The 14253-nt window shown below is 52.9% G+C and overlaps 1 protein-coding gene across 1 annotated transcript; it reads right to left on the reverse strand.

The window, feature by feature from the left end:
* Positions 1-2553: 2553 nt before the first annotated feature.
* On the reverse strand, positions 2554-8304 carry ANGPTL4 (angiopoietin like 4). Its single transcript, XM_025863283.2, has 7 exons — positions 7787-8304; positions 7510-7620; positions 7271-7388; positions 4963-5076; positions 4508-4603; positions 4138-4419; positions 2554-3221 (listed from the first exon to the last, which is right to left on the reverse strand). The coding sequence occupies exons 1-7, from the start codon at positions 8120-8122 to the stop codon at positions 3040-3042; spliced, it is 1239 nt and encodes a 412-aa protein (XP_025719068.1). The 5' UTR covers positions 8123-8304; the 3' UTR covers positions 2554-3039.
* Positions 8305-14253: the final 5949 nt, after the last annotated feature.

Genomic DNA, 14253 nt, shown 5'->3' on the forward strand with positions numbered 1-14253 from the left:
CATGACCTGAGCCGAAGGCAGATGCTTAACGACTGAGCCACCCAGGCACCCTTTTCTTGCCATTTTATTCTGAATTTTTTTTAACATTTAGAAAAATGAAAAGAATTTTATAGAAAATACCCAGATTTTACTATTAACATTTTATCACATATCCATCTCTCCATCCACCCACCCAACCCTTTGCTGAATTTCAAAGAAAGTTGAAAATTTGGAGGAATCTAGCATATAGCCTGGTGATTATAGTTAGTACTTGAAAGTTGCTAAGAGAACAGAGATTAAATGTTCTCATCACAGAAAAGAAATAACTGTGATGTGATGGAGGTGACAGCTAACACTATGGGGGTAACCATTTCACAATATATACATGTATCAAATCAACACATTGTACACCTCAAACTGACACAATGTCATATGTCAGTTGTATCTCAATATAGCTGGAAAAAAATAAAAATAAAAAGAAAGTTGAAGACATCAGTCTACTTCCCCTATAAACACTTCAGCATGCATATCATTAACCAGAGTTCAATATTTGTTTAGGGCTCTTTTTTTTTTTCCTTCTAAAGTGAAATTTACATACAATGAAATACAAATCTTAAGTGTACATTTACAGAGACAAAGGCATATGGAGGAGTAACCCACCTCTATCAAGGTTCAGAACATCACCATCACTGGAGAAAGCTGCCTCATGCCCCGTCTCAGTCAATCCCACCCTTCTTGCCAGCATGTCAACCGCTATTCATGTGTTTTTCCCCTACCCGAAGTGATGGCCTCATTTTGGACCATCAATTATAGACCAACCTATCTGTGATAAGGAGGGACTTTGAAGGAAAGCTTGGTGAGGGTAGGAATCTTTTTGTTCACTAGAGTATCCCAAGCACTTAGTACAACGACGTGGGATGTGGTAGGAGCTCAATGAATATTAGTTGAATTTATAGACACATTTTTATGTCCAACTTAAAGGATAACTTATGCAGATGTGGTTAAAATGTGAAGAATTTACCCAAAACACTGCATGAATGTATATACTAGAGTTGGCTGTCCAGTACGGTGGTCATTACCCCCTGTGGTTGTCGAGCCCATGAAATATGGCCCATCCCGGGGCGCCTGGGTGGCTCGGTCCGTTAAGCATCTGCCTTCCGCTCTGGTCATGATCCCAGGGTCCTGGGACCGAGTCCCACATTGGACTCCCTGCTCAGCGGGGAGCCTGCTTCTCCCTCTCCCTGCCGCTCCCCCTGCGCGTGCTCTCTCTCTCTCTGAAAATGTTAAAAAAAAAAAAAAAATATGGCCGGTCCCAATTGAGATGTGCCCGAAGCATAAAATAAACACTGGGTTCCAACGACTTAGTACAAAAAAAGCAGTGTATATGCTTTAATATAATACTAATATTAATTAAGATCCTGCATTAATACATTAATAACCTGTATATCACTCACATGTTGAAATGGTAATATTTTGGTTATACTGGGTTTGATAAAAAATACATTTATTTTATTTATTTATTTTTTGAGAGAGAAAGAGAGAAAGAGAACAAGCATGTGAGGGGTTGGGGAGGGCAGAGGGAGAGGGATAGAGAGAACCCCAAGCTGGTGCCATGCTCAGCGTGGAGCCAACAAGGGGCTCAATCCCACGACCCTGAGATCATGACCTGAGCTGAAATCAAGAGCCAGGTGCTCAACCAACTGAGCTCCTGAGCCACCCCGATAAAAATACATTTCTAAAGTTCATTTCATATATTTCTTTTTATTTATTTTTTTTTTTGGAGAGGGATGGAGGGAGGGGCAGAGGGAGAGAGAAAGCATCTTTTAGGCAGGCTCCATGCCCAGCTTGGCCCACCGTGGGGCTTGGTTTTACAACCCTGAGATCATAACCTGAGCTGAAATCAAGAGTCTGACCCTTAACTGACTGAGCCACCCAGGTGCCCCTCTTTTTTACCTTTTTTTTTTTAAGATTTTATTCACTTATTTGACAGAGAGAGAGAGAGAGAGAGAGCAAGCATAAGCAGGGGGAGGGGCAGAGGGAGAGGGCGAAGCAGACTCCCGCTGAGCTAGGAGCCTGACTCAGGGCTCGATCCCAGGACCCCCAGGATCATGACCTGACCTGAAGGCAGACGCTTTACCGACTGAGCCACCCAGGCGCCCCGACTTTTTTTTAACTTTTTTTTGTGTGTGTGTTTCTTTTTCCTTTTTTTTTAACGTGACTATTAGAAAAAAATAAAATTAAACATGTGACTCACATTATATTTCTATCAGATGTCCGGATGCTAAAAAGTTCACTGTGATTCATGTGTGTAAGTATGATCAAGAAGGGGTTCTCATTGTCTCCATTATCTGCTTCCAGAAGGATTGAATGAGGGTTTTGGTTTTTTTGGAGAATAAAAATTGAGACACACATTATGAAATCATGAAAGAAATTAAAATCAGTTGTCAGGTGGTAGGACTAACCAGTGTTGTCCTCAAAAGATCTGGGAGTGTTCACCCTCCATCCTGGGAACATATTTCTGTGGACTTTGAAACTGCCCACTCTTTTAAAAACAAACTGAAGAACAAAGAAGAATGAAATGTTCTGAGGTTGCTTTTATTGCAAGGATTCCGCGAGCCCCTCCCGGACGCCACTGGCGCCGGCTCATCCCACAGCACCCACACATCAGAGCACTGTGAGGGTACTGGGGGCCCACAGGAGCCCTGGTCCCCCAGCCAGTCAATGTGACTGAATCTGCCATCGAGGGCTGGCCTGGCTGCCCCCAAGTGGTCCCTCTCTGTCCCCAACACCTCAGGGGGCAAGGAGTAGGTCTCAACGCCTCTCAGTCTCACGCTTCCAGGAGTCTGTGCCCTGCAGCCCTCCAGCTCTGTCCTCAGAGGGCATCACCTGCAGCCCCCCACTCGGAAAGGGGGGCATCTCCGGTCGTGAGCGTCTTCTCTGTCCATGAGGCTCCAGATGGCCTCTGTTTTGAGCCCCTGCCGAGGCCTGGAGTGGCCACACGCCGGGCCAGAGTCAGAGTCACTGTCCTCTACGAGCCTGGGACCAGGCCCCAGGGAGGAGCTAGGAGGCTGCTTCAGTCTCTGTGGGCTGGATCAGCATCGTGGTGGCCTGCAGTGGATAGTAGCGGCCCCGCCAGGTCTTCCAGAAGATGCCCTTCTTACGCTGCTGCCGCTGGGGTGGGACGGAACGGAAGTACTGGCCGTTGAGGTTGGAATGGCCGCAGGTGCCAAACCACCAGCCACCTGCCGGGGTCGGAAAAAACAGAACCTGGTCAGGCTGGGGTCCCTGTGCCTCCGCTGGGACTGGGACGGGAAGGAAGCGAGGTATCGGACTTTACAAACTTTAGAGGGGAAGACGTTTCTAGTGATTGTCACCCTGCGTCCTGAAGAACCCCGGGTTGTGACAAAGGAGTCTCAGGGGCTCTGGGCCCCTCCCCTCCCAGTAACTACAACTTTCACATCCGTGACTGTGGCACATTCCTTCTCCGTACCTGGCACATGGTGAGTATTTATTAAAGACTTGATATGATTATCCTCTGGTTCATCAATTTATATTAGACTGGCCCAAATGAATTACTGGTTTTCCAAAAAGCAACTCATAGGCTTCATTTTACAGGGCCTAGGCTCTGCCTCGGATTTCATTAGAACAAAACAGGGTTTATCTTGGTGGCTTTGCCACACGCCAGCCACCATGCCACAAATGTCATCTCGAAATAATCCTATGGAGTGGGCACTGTGGTTACATCCATTTTATTTTATTTTTTTTAAAGATTTTATTTATTTATTTGAGAGAGAGAGAATGAGAGATAGAGAGCATGAGAGGGAAGAGGGTCAGAGGGAGAAGCAGACTCCCCGCTGAGCAGGGAGCCCGATGCGGGACTCGATCCCGGGACTCCAGGATCATGACCTGAGCCGAAGGCAGTCGCTTAACCAACTGAGCCACCCAGGTGCCCTGGTTACATCCATTTTAAAGACGGGCAAACTGAAGGTGGGAGAGGGTAAGTCGGTTGCCCAAAGGTACACAGCAAGTAAGGAGAAAAGGAGGCAGAGAATAGATGGAATTTGGCCTTGAAGGCAGGACAGGGATGCAGAAGGGCGGGCAGGGGAGGTCTTGCCCTTGTGGTGCAAGGCAGGACAGGGAGGGACAGAGCTTGCTCACCAGAGAGGCTCTTGGCACAGTTCTTGTCCCCACGGAGGTCGTGGTCCTGATCCCAAGTGGAGAAGGGCAGGGAGAGGCCACTGGGTGCAACAGTGGTGGCCCCCAGTTCATTGGCCACGGGAGCTGTGAGCTGTAGGCTATAGGCCGTGTCCTCACCGCCCAGGTGGACAGGGAACTGCAGTGACTCGGCATTGCCCTCCCAGTCCTGCAGCTGCACAGCCAGGCGGCTGCCACGGTCCCCCAGGATGCGGTGCACCTTCTCCAAGCCCAGCCAGAACTCACCTACCGGGGAGAGGCCAATCAGTGAGACAGACCCATCACCACGCCCCCTCCTTCCCCCAATGCCTCTGGCCCCACTGGAAACACCCACCTTGAGGGTCTCCAAAGCCAGCCTTGTAGGCTTCCCAGGGCTGGTTAAAGTCCACAGAGCCATCCTGGCGCCTCTGAATTACAGTCCAGCCTCCATCTGCCCAGAGAGGTGCAATGTCGTCAGGAGGACCCTTCTTGCAGGGGACCTGGACTCCTCATCTGACTCCCAAACCCCAAACTGCCTCCAAATCCGAAGAGGACAATGTTCCTCTCATTCATCCCAGCAGGACTGGAGGAAGGTGGTCAAAGGTGGGCTGGCCAGTGGGCAAGAGGCTCAGCCTAGATCCTTGTCCCAAGGACCCAGCAGGGAGGGAAGGGGCAGCAGAAATCTAGAGAGCTTCTCTGGGCCCACGGAACCTGGCTCAACCACGGGTGTTGGTGGGGAGCTGCATTTGATAGAAGAGGACAAGGCCCATGGCATGATGCAGGGCTCCCCAGGGGGCCAGCAAATCCTACCTGAGGTCATCTTGCAGTTCACCAGGAAAGGCGGGGACCCCTGAGGCTGGATCTGGAACAGTCCACTTTGCCTCTCTCCATCGTCAAACAGCTCTTGGCAGTCCCTGGGCAGCCCTGAAGGGCAGAAAAAGAGAAGGGTGGGGAGATTGAGGCAGGAGGGTTCTCAGGAAACAGGCACATTAGGGGCTGGGCAGTGGGTGACAGGAACATGAGGGGCCAATCCTGGGTTCACAAGGGCCCCCTCCTGGATGGTCCCTGTGCCATGTGCCATCCACCATCCACCATCCACCATCCTCCATCCTCCATCCTCCCACACTGCACTCCCACCTCCGGCCACACAGCCTTCCCTGCGCCACGCATGCTCCTGCCACAGGGACTTTGCACGTGCCAGTCATGCTGCCCAGGACCCTCCTCCTTCAGGCCTTTCTTGCCTCAGCCTAAAGATCCCAGCTTCTGGAAGGGATGCCTTCCTTGACTCCCAGTCCAGGCCAGCCTCCCAAAAGGAGCATGGAGGACTTCCCGCTCCCAACACTGGGGGGGGTCATCTGGTGGTCTTTCTGTCACTGAATGAGGATTCCTTGGGGCCAGGGACAGAGCGGCTCTTTGCCCACAGTCTGGCACCAGTGCCCAGGCTGATCCTGGCCCACAGCAGGTGTTTAATAAAGACTGGAGGAATGAGTGAGTGAGAAGCTGGGCCAGAGTGGGGAAGGTGGGGGGAAGCTGAGCAGAAGTGGCTCTGCTTTGTCAGGCAGGGGATGCCAAGGGCCTGGATGGGGCTTGCAGGGACAGAGGCTCCCCGCTGGAGTCCCAGGAGGGGAAGGATTGATGAACCAAGGAGGAAAAGAAGGAGGGGAGGAGGAGGGAGAGATGGCTTGGGCGGGTCCAGAGGCTGGGAAAGTCCCCGCCCCCAGCCCAGCCAGGAAAGTAGGGGAAAGGTCGCCCCAGAGAAGAAAAGTCCATACTCGGGGGAGGGGGGGGGGGGCGGCGGTTGGGGGCGGGCCCAGAGTGACTGGAGACATTTTCCGGCCCCTGGAGCAGCTCCCCTTTCCCCTACTTTCCTCTCTTCCAATCTGGACGGCACCCGGCCAAACCACGAATGTGGCTTCCATTAACACCAGCTGTTTGTCTCTCCAGCTCTGAACCTTCCCCTACTTGGCAGGGCTGGGCCCTGAGTCTGGGAGTCCCCAAACCCACGCACCCCCCACCCTCACATCCCCCAGCCCAGACCCATGCCTGATGGCCTGTTCCAAAACCCCTCATCCCAGTGGGGAGGCTTGGGAGGGTGCACTGGACCCTTACTGGCTGGCACGGAAGAGGAGTGGGGGAGGGAAGTGTGGGGGGGAAGGGAGGAGGAGCCCTAAGACCAGAGGGCTGACAACCAGCCACCAGCCTCCGGTGTGAAGGGGGGAATCCAAACTCTCACCCAGTTGGCTGCACATGACCACCGATGCCAGGCTGGGGTGATGGGGTAGGGAGACTATGGGGAAGCCAACTGCATCTGGAGTCCTGAACTTAGCGGGGCAACAGAGACACCAGGAGCTGGGAGCCTGTGTCAGACACACAGAGACATGCTGCGGGAGATTTGGGGCAATCTGGGACTCACAATAAAGGACCCAGAACGTGTGACAGTGGCAAAGGCCCATTCTCTGCAGGAATGGGGGAGTGGGAAGGGGGATAATCAGGGACTTTGGGACCAAGAGAGAGGTGAGGGACCAGGTGTGTGGGTCAGGAGCCCTGGATTTGTAAGAGATTCAAGAGTGAGTGGTGTGTCTGGCCAGGGAGATGGGGGTTCCCTGCCTTCACCCCCCCTCCTAGATCTACACTCCAAGAGACCATGGGGAGCCCAAGTTCAGAGCGCCCCTCCCAGGCAGCCCTCTCTCTTCACCCAATCAGAACTCCAGGATCCCTAGCTAGCACCCTCTTATCCACCACTGTGCCCTCAGAGAAGGTTCCAACCTCCAGGAAGGTGTCCTTGCACTGCAACACCCCCTTCCCCACACTCCTGCAGCTCGAGTTCTTCTTGGACCCTCTTCCCCAAGCCCTGCTCCAGTTAGTGGCCAGCGAGGCTTTGGGGAGAGCCACTGGCTTGCCAGGAAGAAGGGTGGGGTGGCCTAGCTTCTCAGGGGCGGGAGGTACTCCCATCAGCCCTTCACCAGAGAGACAAGCGAGCCCACAGGAACCCAGAGCCAGGGCCTCTCTTCTTCCCAGTAAGGTGGACCAGACCAGGAGGGGAACAGGAATGGCAAGTGTGTGTGTGGTGGTTGGGGGGAGGGGATTGCCAGAGGTCAGCAAAGGACTGGACACTCACTGTGCAGGCGGCTGATGTTGTGAGCAGGGCCTATGAGCTGCGCTATCTTGGGTAGCCTCTTCTTCCTGGCAGGCTTGGCCATCCCGTGGCCCAGGTGCTTGGGGGACAGGAGGCCCACCTAGACAGGACAGGAGGAGGATATCAGGTCTGGCTGGCTCACGCTGCTTAACCTGGCTCTAAGTCCACACCCACAGGTCAAGCTTCGACCTCCTGCCCCACCCGGGGCAAGCCCCAGGCACCTGGCTTTGCAAGGTCTGTATTTTCAGGTGCTGCTTCTCCAGGTGCCGCTGCTGCTGGGCTACCTTGTGGAAGAGTTGCTCAATTCTGCTGTTCTGAGTCTTGAGCTGAGTCTGGGAGAGCGTGAAAACAGTGGGGAGGACCCGGTCTCGTGCGGCAAGCCTCTCCATTGATCCCCTTGTCCCTCCTTCCAACTCTCCCTCCCAGGGAACCCCGGATGCATCCGCCTCCCGCCCACACTGTTTAAGACCCTTAGGGGAGAAGTAGCAGCACCAATACCTGCAGGCTGCGGAGGGTGTCCGGGGCAGCTTCGCCACTGGGAACCAGACCCTCGGGCGCGCGCGGGGGCGCGGCGGACCCCCCAGACTCCTCGCAGGCTGCGCCGCAGGCGCCCAGACGCCGCTCCAGCGCGCCCAGCTGCCCCCGGGTGCGCTCCACGTGCTCACGCAGCCCGTGGCCGAGCTGCAGGAGCCCGTGCGCCAGCACGTTCACCTCGTCCCAGGATGCGAAGCGCGGGGGCTCTGGAGGAGGCGCCGGGCGGCCCTGCGCGCTCAGCAGCCCGGCGGTGGCCGCACACAGCATCAGGGCTGCCGAAGCCGTCGGAGCACAGCGCATCCTTCCGGGGGTGGCCTGGACTCGGGGACGCGGAGGCGCGAGGCGGACGCGGGGGCTCGAGATTCGAGGGCTGGAGACGCGGGGGCCCTGGCGGAGACTCACTCGCGTGCAGAAGCCACAAGGAAGCCTCGGATCACAGCTTCCAGCCCTTTGGGCTTGGCTTGTCCCCGCGACGCCCCCTTTTATAAGGCCGGTGCGAGAGGGAAAGGGGAGCCTCGGAGGCGGGGCGCAGGGAGTGCCGGGGGCGGGGCGTGCGGCCGGGGGTGGGGTTCTGTGCTCTCAAGCGGCCGGGTAGTTATGGGGGTGAGGGTGTGCCTTGGGGGTACAAAACTCTGGCTCCTTCCCACCAGGCCCTGACGCGTCTTCCCTGCCGACCATGGAAGACGTGACTCTCCGCGGCCCCCTTCCAAGCGCTGGAATCCCAAGCCCTCCACGCCGCACCCGCCGCGCTCCGCGGGGACTCACGGGGCTGGGGGTACTCCGGACCCCGCTCTCCAAGTCAGAAGCTGGGGAGAGGGCGGGGAGAGACGAATAATCAAGGGCCTTGGTGCGCTGAGCAAGTCCATGGAGCCCGGGACGCCTCAAACACCCCCGCCTCCGGAGACTTCCCGGAGAGCAGCCCAAGACGGGGCTGGACCCCTCGGGAGCCGTCTCTGGGCTCCCACCCTCCTTCCCGCTCAAGGATTCGTCACTGCAGATGTGTTTGTGGGATCGTCTAACGTCTTTCATCCCACCCCACAATTGAGTGCCCCAGGGATGGCCCCGGGTCTATCTTGTTCAGACTCCAGCTCGGGGCTCTCTCTCCATGTCCACCCTCTACCCCAGGGTCTGCTGTGTCTTCAGTCTCGGCCTGTAGCACAGCAGACACATCGGAACAACAAGAGCTGATACAGGAAAGAAGGGCTCCTCCTCCTCATTCATTCATTCATTCATTCAACAGTCCTCTGTTCTCCGGGAGTAATTCCCAGGCTAGTGGAGAGAGTCCAACACTCAGCCTGGGGTAGGGGCAAGGCTGGGACAAAGGAAGAACTAAGTGAGGCTGTGGGGCTGGACCATGTTCGTTCCAAAAGTCTAAGCATTCATTCAACAAACATTTTTTTTTAAAGATTTTATTTATTTATTTGAGAGAGAGAATGAGATAGAGAGAGAGAGCATGAGACGGGGCAGGGTCAGAGGGAGAAGCAGACTCCCTGCCGAGCAGGGAGCCCGGTGCGGGACTCGATCCTGGGACTCCAGTCGCTTAACCAACTGAGCCACCCAGGCGCCCAACAAACATTTTTTTTTTTAATATTTATTTATGTTGAGAGAAAGAGAGAGAGCACACTCGTGTGCGCATGACCCTGCTGGAGTGGGGGTAGGTAGGGGCAGAGGGAGAGAATCTTTCAAGCAGACTCCCTGATGGGCGAGGAGCCTAAAGGAGGAATGGATCCCACAGCCCGTAAGATCATGACCAAGAGTCGGTTGCTTAACCGACTGAGCCACCCAGGCGCCCCTCATTCCACAAATTTTGACTCAAGTCCTCCCCCTCCTTCCCCACCAGCTCCACTATATACACTGTCAGGAAATTGAGGCTGGCAAAGAAAAGTCCGCATGCCAGGAAGAACCCTGGGCAGGCTGGCTTGGAGCACAGACAAGAACAGAGTTGACTCAGCAGGGCTCGGAGCCAGCTCAGCCTCTGGAATCTGAAACTTCGAGCCCCAGGGCTGACGTGCAGGTCACCACTCATACACTTGGCCCTGGCCTGGGCCAGATGCCAGGATGGCTAATCCCGGAAGTCGTGACAGGCAGATGGGAAGGGCAGGAAGGAAAGTCTCTTTGCAAGGAGTAGATCCAGACAGCCACCATCTGCCCTGGCAGCCGGGCTGTCCATCCCCCAGGCCCTGGCCTCTCTCCAAGTGGGTGATATAAGTATCAGGGTGTGCTGTCTTCTTTGCTGGCTTCTCGCACTGAGAGAAATGATCAGTTACTCTCTCAACCTGATGGTGGCCTTTTCTCAATTCACTTTTCAGGGGCTTCATCCTCTGTGCCAAGTTTCAGAGGGCATAAAATGTGCCAAACTCTGCAATATATGTTAAGAAAAAAAAAAAAGAAGAAGATAGCAGGAGGGGAAGAATGAAGGGGGGTAAATCGGAGGGGGAGACGAACCATGAGAGACGATGGACTCTGAGAAACGGACTGGGGGTTCTAGAGGGGAGGGGGGTGGGGGGATGGGTTAGCCTGGTGATGGATATTAAGGAGGGCACATTCTGCGTGGAGCACTGGGTGTTATGCACAAACAATGAATCATGGAACACTACATCAAAAACTAATGATGTAATGTATGGTGATTAACATAACAATAAAAAATTTTTTTAAAAAAGTGCCAAACTCTTAGAGGCACCTGCTGTGAACATACTACAAAAGCAGGCTTGCTGACTCACAGCTGTGTTCCTGGCAGCCAAGGTATGCCACCTTTGTTCATAATAGCCCCGTGGTCCTTGCCTCCTGACACCCATGCCCTTATATAGTTCATCCCTGTGGTATAACCAAGAGGATATCCTTGAAATGATGGTGTGTGCAACTTTCCTAGGTTAGCTCATGAAAAACCATGTGGCTTCTGTCTTGTTCTTGATTAGATCAGTTGTTCTGGGAGAAGCCGGCCTCCATGCTATGAGGATACTCAAGCAGCCCTTTGGAGAGATCCACTCGGTGTGATGAAGAACTGGACTCCTCCCCCCACCACAACCAACATCAGCCTGTCAACCATGCAAGGGAGCTGTTCTGAAGATTTATTTGTTTATTTTTAGAGAAAGATGGGGGAGAGGGGCAGAGGGAGAGGGAATGAAGCAGACTCTGCCCTGAGCACAGAGCCTGACATGGGGCTCTATCTCATGACCCTGAGATCATGACCTGAGCCAAAATCAAGAGTTGACGCTTGGGTGCCTGGGTGGCTCAGTCATTGGGCATCTGCCTTCAGCTCCGGTCGTGATCCTGGGGTCCAGGGATCGAGTCCCACATTGGGCTCCCTGCTCGGCAGGGGGCCTGCTTCTCCCCCTCCTACTTCCCCTGCTTGTGTTCCTGCTCTCACTATCTCTCTCTCTCTGTCAAATAAATAAAAAAGAGTTGATGCTTAACCGGCTGAGCCACCCAGGCACCCCCAAGGGAGCTATTTTGGAAGCAGATCCTGCAGCCCCAGTCAAGCTTCCAAATGATGCAGCCTCAACTGAGATGTGTTAGCAACCTCATGAGACCCCAAGCCAGAATCAATATGCAGCTAACGCTATAGATAAATAATACAATAACCAATGATTAAATAGTGCTCCCTCTGTGCCGGGCACTATTTTAAGTATTTTACATACATTCATTCACTTAGCATGCCTTTCCTTATGTGGTTGGCACGGTACTGTTTTAATCTCCATTTTATTTATTTATTTATTTTTTTTTTTTTAAAGATTTTATTTATTTATTCATGAGAGACAGAGAGAGAGAGAGAGAGAGGCAGAGGGAGAAGCAGGCTCCCAAGGAGCAGGGAGCCCGATGTGGGACTCGATCCCAGGACCCTGGGATCATGACCTGAGCCGAAGGCAGACGCTTAACCATCTGAGCCACCCAGGCGCCCTTAATCTCCATTTTAAAAAAGAGGGGGCGCCTGGGTGGTTCAGATGGTTGGGCATCTGCCTTCTACTTGGGTCATGATCCTGGGGTCCTGAGGTCAAGCCCCACATCAGGCTCCAGGCTGGCTCGGTGGGAGGCCTGCTTCTCCCTCTCCCTCTGCCTCTTTCCCTGCTTGTGTGCTCTCTCTGTCTCTCTCTCAAATGAATAAATGAAATCTTTTAAAAAAAAAAAAAAGAGGCGGGGCGCCTGGCTAGCTCAGATGGTAGGGCACACAACTCTTTTTTTTTTTTTTAAAGATTTTTATTTGAGAGAGAGAGAATGAGAGATAGAGAGCACGAGAGGGAAGAGGGTCAGAGGGAGAAGCAGACTCCCCGCCGAGCAGGGAGCCCGATGTGGGACTCGATTCCGGGACTCCAGGATCATGACCTGAGCCGAAGGCAGTCGCTTAACCGACTGAGCCACCCAGGTGCCCCTAGGGCATGCAACTCTTGATCTCAGGGTTGAGGGCTCAAGTCCCACTTTGGGTGTGGAGTCTACTTAAAAACAATTAAAGCAGGGGCACCTGGGTGGCTCAGTCAGTTGAGCTTCCGCCTTCGGCTCAGGTCATGATCCCAGGGTCCTGGGATCGAGCCCTGCATCCGGCTCCGTGCTCAGCATTGAGTCTGCTTCTCCCTCTGCCTGCCGCTCTGTTGGCTTGTGCTTTCTCTCTCTCTCAAAGAAATAGAAGATTAAAAATTAAAAAAAACCAGAAATGTATTTTTTAAAAAATTAAAGCCGAATTTTTTTAAAAGATATTATTTATTTATTTATTTGACAGAGAGATAGAGAGCACAAGTAGGCAGAGCAGCAGGCAGAGGGAGAGGGAGAAGCAGGCTCTCTGCTGCACAGGGAGCCCGATGCGGGGCTTGATCCCAGGACCCCAGGATCATGACCTGAGCCGAAGGCAGCCGCTTAACCGACTGAGCCACCCAGGCGCCCCTAGGGCAGAATTTTAAAAAATTAAAGAAAGAAGAGGAAACTGAGGGACAGAGAGGTCACATGACCTGAAAGAGGGGGTGTGAGGGGGCTAGTCTCCCAGGAAGGCGAGCAGCTTATATTGGGCTTAACCCTGCTGCAACTGTATTCTGTTTTGAGTTCTGCCAGGGGCTGACATTGGGTACAATTAATGCCACTCCCATGAGTCACAGTCCTGTCGCCTGTCCACGTTTGCAGAAACCAAGCCCCCTTTGCCACTTCTCCTCTGGCACCCACTCCACCCCTTGCCCACGTTTTAGGCACAGACCTTGCATGATCCTATACTGGGCGCCACTGCCAACCCTGCCTGAAGACAGATATGCTTGCTTTGGTCTGCCCAGAATTTTGAATATCAGGAGTTTTCTAATGAAAATCTAGATTTTTGGTTTCCCTTGCAAAATGGGAAGGACCAGCAAGGGTGGCCTGCAGTCCTGCTTGTTTGCAATGGGCCAGAGCTGATGGGAAGCAGCCTCTTTGGCCAGGGCAAGCCTTCCCACCCTGTTGCTGCCGTGTGACACAGTCCCTTCCGTGCTCTGTCTTTTGCACATCCCTGAGGGCTTTGGTCATTGCCTTTGGGCTGGTGATTTTCCATCGCTAGTGCCAATCTCAGACCTGGGCAAGAGGTGCCTTCTAGGAAGGCACTGCACTTAAAGGGTGACCTCCCCCGACCAGGTGAGGAGTTGTGGGAGCAAGGATGTATTTACTGGAGCTTACAGACTCCCCTCTAGACCAGGGGTACAGAGTTTCCATTTAGGGTGCTGAAAAAGTTCTGGAACTATGTAATGATGCTGGTAATACATCATGAATGTACATAACTGAATTGTATAGTTTAAAATGGTTAAAATGGGGATGCCTGGGTGGCTCAGTTGGTTGAGCATCTGCCTTCAGCTCAGGTCATGATCCCAGGGTCCTGAGACTGAGCCCTTCATCGGGCTCCCCGCTTAGCAGGAAGCTGGCTTCTCCCTCTCCTTCTGCCCCACCCCCCGCTCGTGCTCTCTCTCGCAAATTAATAAATAAAATCTTTATTTAATTCAATTATTTATTTAATTAATTTAATCAGGCCACCCAGGTACCCTAAATAAAATAAAATCTTAAATAAATAAATAAAATGATCAATTTTCCATTATGTGTATTTCACCACAATAAAAAAAATCTAAAAGAAATCTTGATAAGACAAAAAAGAAGTAAGAAACTTGAACCTGGCCTTTCATATCGTTTTGAAGATATATTTAATGAATATATTTAATAACTAGGATAGGTCATATTTTGTTATTTGACGGGAGTTCATTAGTTTCCTTATTATTGCTCTGTAACAAACATTCTCAGAACTTAGGGGCTCAAAAGCACATTCAGGGGACTTGGTGGGGCAGTTTGTTTTGCTGGTGTCACTCAAGACTCGCCTGACCTCCACTGGGAACGGATGATCCAAGGTGAACATTTCGTGCCTGGTGGTTAGCTGGGGCTATCTGACAGGACCCCTGGGTCCTCCTCTATAGAGCCTTTCCAGCAGAATCGACTGAACT

This window comes from Callorhinus ursinus, unplaced genomic scaffold, assembly GCF_003265705.2.
Source record: "Callorhinus ursinus isolate GAN/ISIS: 27379988/994484 unplaced genomic scaffold, GSC_fseal_2.0 scaffold107, whole genome shotgun sequence".
In the NCBI taxonomy this organism is placed as follows: Eukaryota; Metazoa; Chordata; class Mammalia; order Carnivora; family Otariidae; genus Callorhinus; species Callorhinus ursinus.

What these genes read in the sequence shown, in the direction of transcription:
- ANGPTL4 (XM_025863283.2), bottom strand. Translation starts at nt 8,122, where the DNA reads ATGCGCTGTGCTCCGACGGCTTCGGCAGCCCTGATGCTGTGTGCGGCC. An exon ending in GAACTGCAAGATGACCTCAG is followed by an intron (nt 4,604 to 4,962) that starts GTAGGATTTGCT and finishes CTCTCTGGGCAG; the next exon opens with ATGGAGGCTGGACTGTAATT. An exon ending in TGGCTTTGGAGACCCTCAAG is followed by an intron (nt 4,420 to 4,507) that starts GTGGGTGTTTCC and finishes TCTCCCCGGTAG; the next exon opens with GTGAGTTCTGGCTGGGCTTG.